The sequence below is a fragment of the Branchiostoma floridae genome, chromosome 1 (assembly GCF_000003815.2).
Source record: "Branchiostoma floridae strain S238N-H82 chromosome 1, Bfl_VNyyK, whole genome shotgun sequence".
NCBI lineage: Eukaryota > Metazoa > Chordata > Leptocardii > Amphioxiformes > Branchiostomatidae > Branchiostoma > Branchiostoma floridae.
In genome coordinates this window covers 22,595,939-22,598,434 of record NC_049979.1, presented here as the reverse complement: position 1 = coordinate 22,598,434, position 2,496 = coordinate 22,595,939, and the positions used below count along the sequence as shown (strand labels likewise).

Here is a 2,496-nt window from a genome sequence, read left to right as displayed (position 1 = left end):
AACAGGTGTGTTATGCCCAAAGGCAGTTGTATCGGTTAAACAAACAAACAAACAGACTAAATCACTTACTCTTCCTTCTGCATATGTAAGCAGCTCGTAGGTGGCCTGCATGGTCGGCAGGGTTGCCTGTACACAGATGTCTGCGACACAACCATTGTCCTAGAAACAGAAGGTACACAACATTACAGATATGGCACTGTAAACATTGCACTTGGGGGGGGGGGGATATCACAGACTTGACAAACAAGGGCAGACAACACTGAGTTAAACTTAAAGGTAGCTTGTGTCACAACTAAACTTTAGTTGTCACTGTGTCAGGACTACCTGAAAACAACTGATTATTTCATTTATAAAATTATAGTGACATCACAATATTATACTGAGGCCACACCAATTTAATTTGTTGCTTCTCGGATTTTTTCCAAAAAATATTGGGGCGGTCTGTCGAAAAAAAGTCTGGGGTGAACTTAATATATAACACAAAAAAAAAAAGGTTAGTTGTCAAGTTTTCAGCTTTTCATGGCATGATTTATCCAATGAATCTCTTCCTTTGATTTGATACCACTGTTCTGATCATGTGACTGCAAAGAAGCTCTCTGATTGGTTTATCAGCAGTACAGGTATGTGCCCCTGGAGTGTTTTTTTTTAATAACAAAACCTATATCATTTTTCTTGGGACTAAATTTTTTTTTTCCAAATTGAAAAAATAAATGGGTCGGGAAATCCAAGAAGCAACAAATAAAATTGGTGTGGCCTCAGCAACTCCTAGATGGTAATGTTTGATTGATACTAGTACCTGTAACCGTAGGGTTGATGACTTGTTAATAAGAAGACTTGAGTCTACTCACACTGATGTGACTGAGACAGTCCTTGAGGTCAGCAAAGATCTGGTCTGTAGTCTGTCCATCCTCCTGTGGTTGTGTCCAGGGGTCTGTCTGTGTCAGGATATCCTGAGCCTTGACTTTATACACAAGCTGAAAAGGAGGAATATCAGAAGAAGTAAGTATGTCTTCTGAAGACATAAATTCTGTAACTGTAACAATTCATTTATCTTTGAAGAGATTTAATTTCACGGTAAGATTGGACAGAAGTTTCTGCAGTGTTTTTAATGTTCATGATTCAAAACAACATGGTGTCACCATAGATACATATTTATTAGTCATAAAACCGTTGAAAAATTGCCAGTATTTTCAACGTATCATCTTTCTACCTTCATCAAAGTCTAAACATAAAACAATAGCTGAACTTGAGTCACAAAGACAACCATCCTCACCTCCACATCAAGTTCATAACTCTGGGCAAACTTCAGAGCCTCCTCATACTGCTTCTTGTGCAGCAGGCGGTGGAAACGGGTGTCAGGCAGGGCCTCCGTGAGACAGCGCAGTCTCAGGGTGGAAACTAGAGCATCGGACGAGCTGAAACATACATTGTGAAAAGATTCAACAAATGAACTATTTCCCTTAGTTTTAGGATTTGATAAGCTCTTGCGCAAGACACTCAGGCAACCTGAAAGTTGGAGCGGCCTCAAATGAAAGCAACACCTGGACCGAAACTAGACAGGTTTTTATTCTCTCAAAACCTGCAATGTGTGTGTGTCCGTGCGTGTGTGTGCATGCGTATGTAACTGTTATTACCTTCACCAACAAGGTTATATTTTTGGTAGCGCTTGTATGTTTGTGTGTGTGTTGAAGACTAAGAGAAATAGTTCATTTATCAGGTTGCTAAATCACTGGATAACAGTTCTTTTGGACACAACAAGAGAACCTAGACGACATTTTGGTGACCATTTGTCAACTTCTGTGCAGTACTGATCTTATTGTGTTCTCTTGCAAAGTAAACACATCAGACTCCATTCACTTTCTTGCATAGTCAGACAAGAAGCGAACAACCGAGTATCTTCATTCAGCCTCTTTAACAATACGTACGACTGTTTCAGCCCTGTTCTGTGCATTTTCAGACCATTTGGCATTGGTGGTGTGACCAGGTGTAGATACTCCCGTGTGAAGAATGTGTTCCCGAACGTGATTAAGTTTATACAGTGTATCTCCCTTCATCACAGATCATGACTGATTGTGTGCAAAGCACTTTGTTATCCCTAAAAACACACCATAATCATAAATAATAAGTCTGATATGGATATAAAACATTTTAACAACATACCTGGTGTCTTCAGCATCATCCCTGTGTGCACCTTCAATGACAAATATTGTCTCCTGCAAAACAATGTCAACATGACATGTAAGTTATTTCCATAGTAAAGTGAAACCTAACACAATGATCTATCACTATCATGATAAATGAACAGTTTCAACGACAAGTCATGTTATCTTATACGGCATAAACACAAATTATGTTCCTGTGATTGATTGGTTGATTGACTGATTGATTGATTGACATACCTGGCTGGCAGGTGCACACACCAGAGCTGCCACCTGGTTCAGCTCCAGACTGTAGACCAGCTGCATGCCAGGGAGGGAGTGCACCTGCAGGTGGCAC

The 2,496-nt window shown here is 40.0% G+C and overlaps 1 protein-coding gene across 1 annotated transcript in view; it reads right to left on the bottom strand.

Moving 5' to 3' along the window:
• The window catches only part of LOC118415199 (kinetochore-associated protein 1-like), a gene marked incomplete in the record, with an annotated part of 10,823 nt that overhangs the window by 917 nt on the left and 7,410 nt on the right, over window positions 1-2,496 (bottom strand). Inside the window, 5 exon segments of the mRNA XM_035819591.1 lie at window positions 70-159; window positions 849-974; window positions 1,274-1,415; window positions 2,161-2,213; window positions 2,400-2,496. Of these exon segments, the coding sequence (XP_035675484.1) occupies window positions 70-159; window positions 849-974; window positions 1,274-1,415; window positions 2,161-2,213; window positions 2,400-2,496 (508 nt within the window).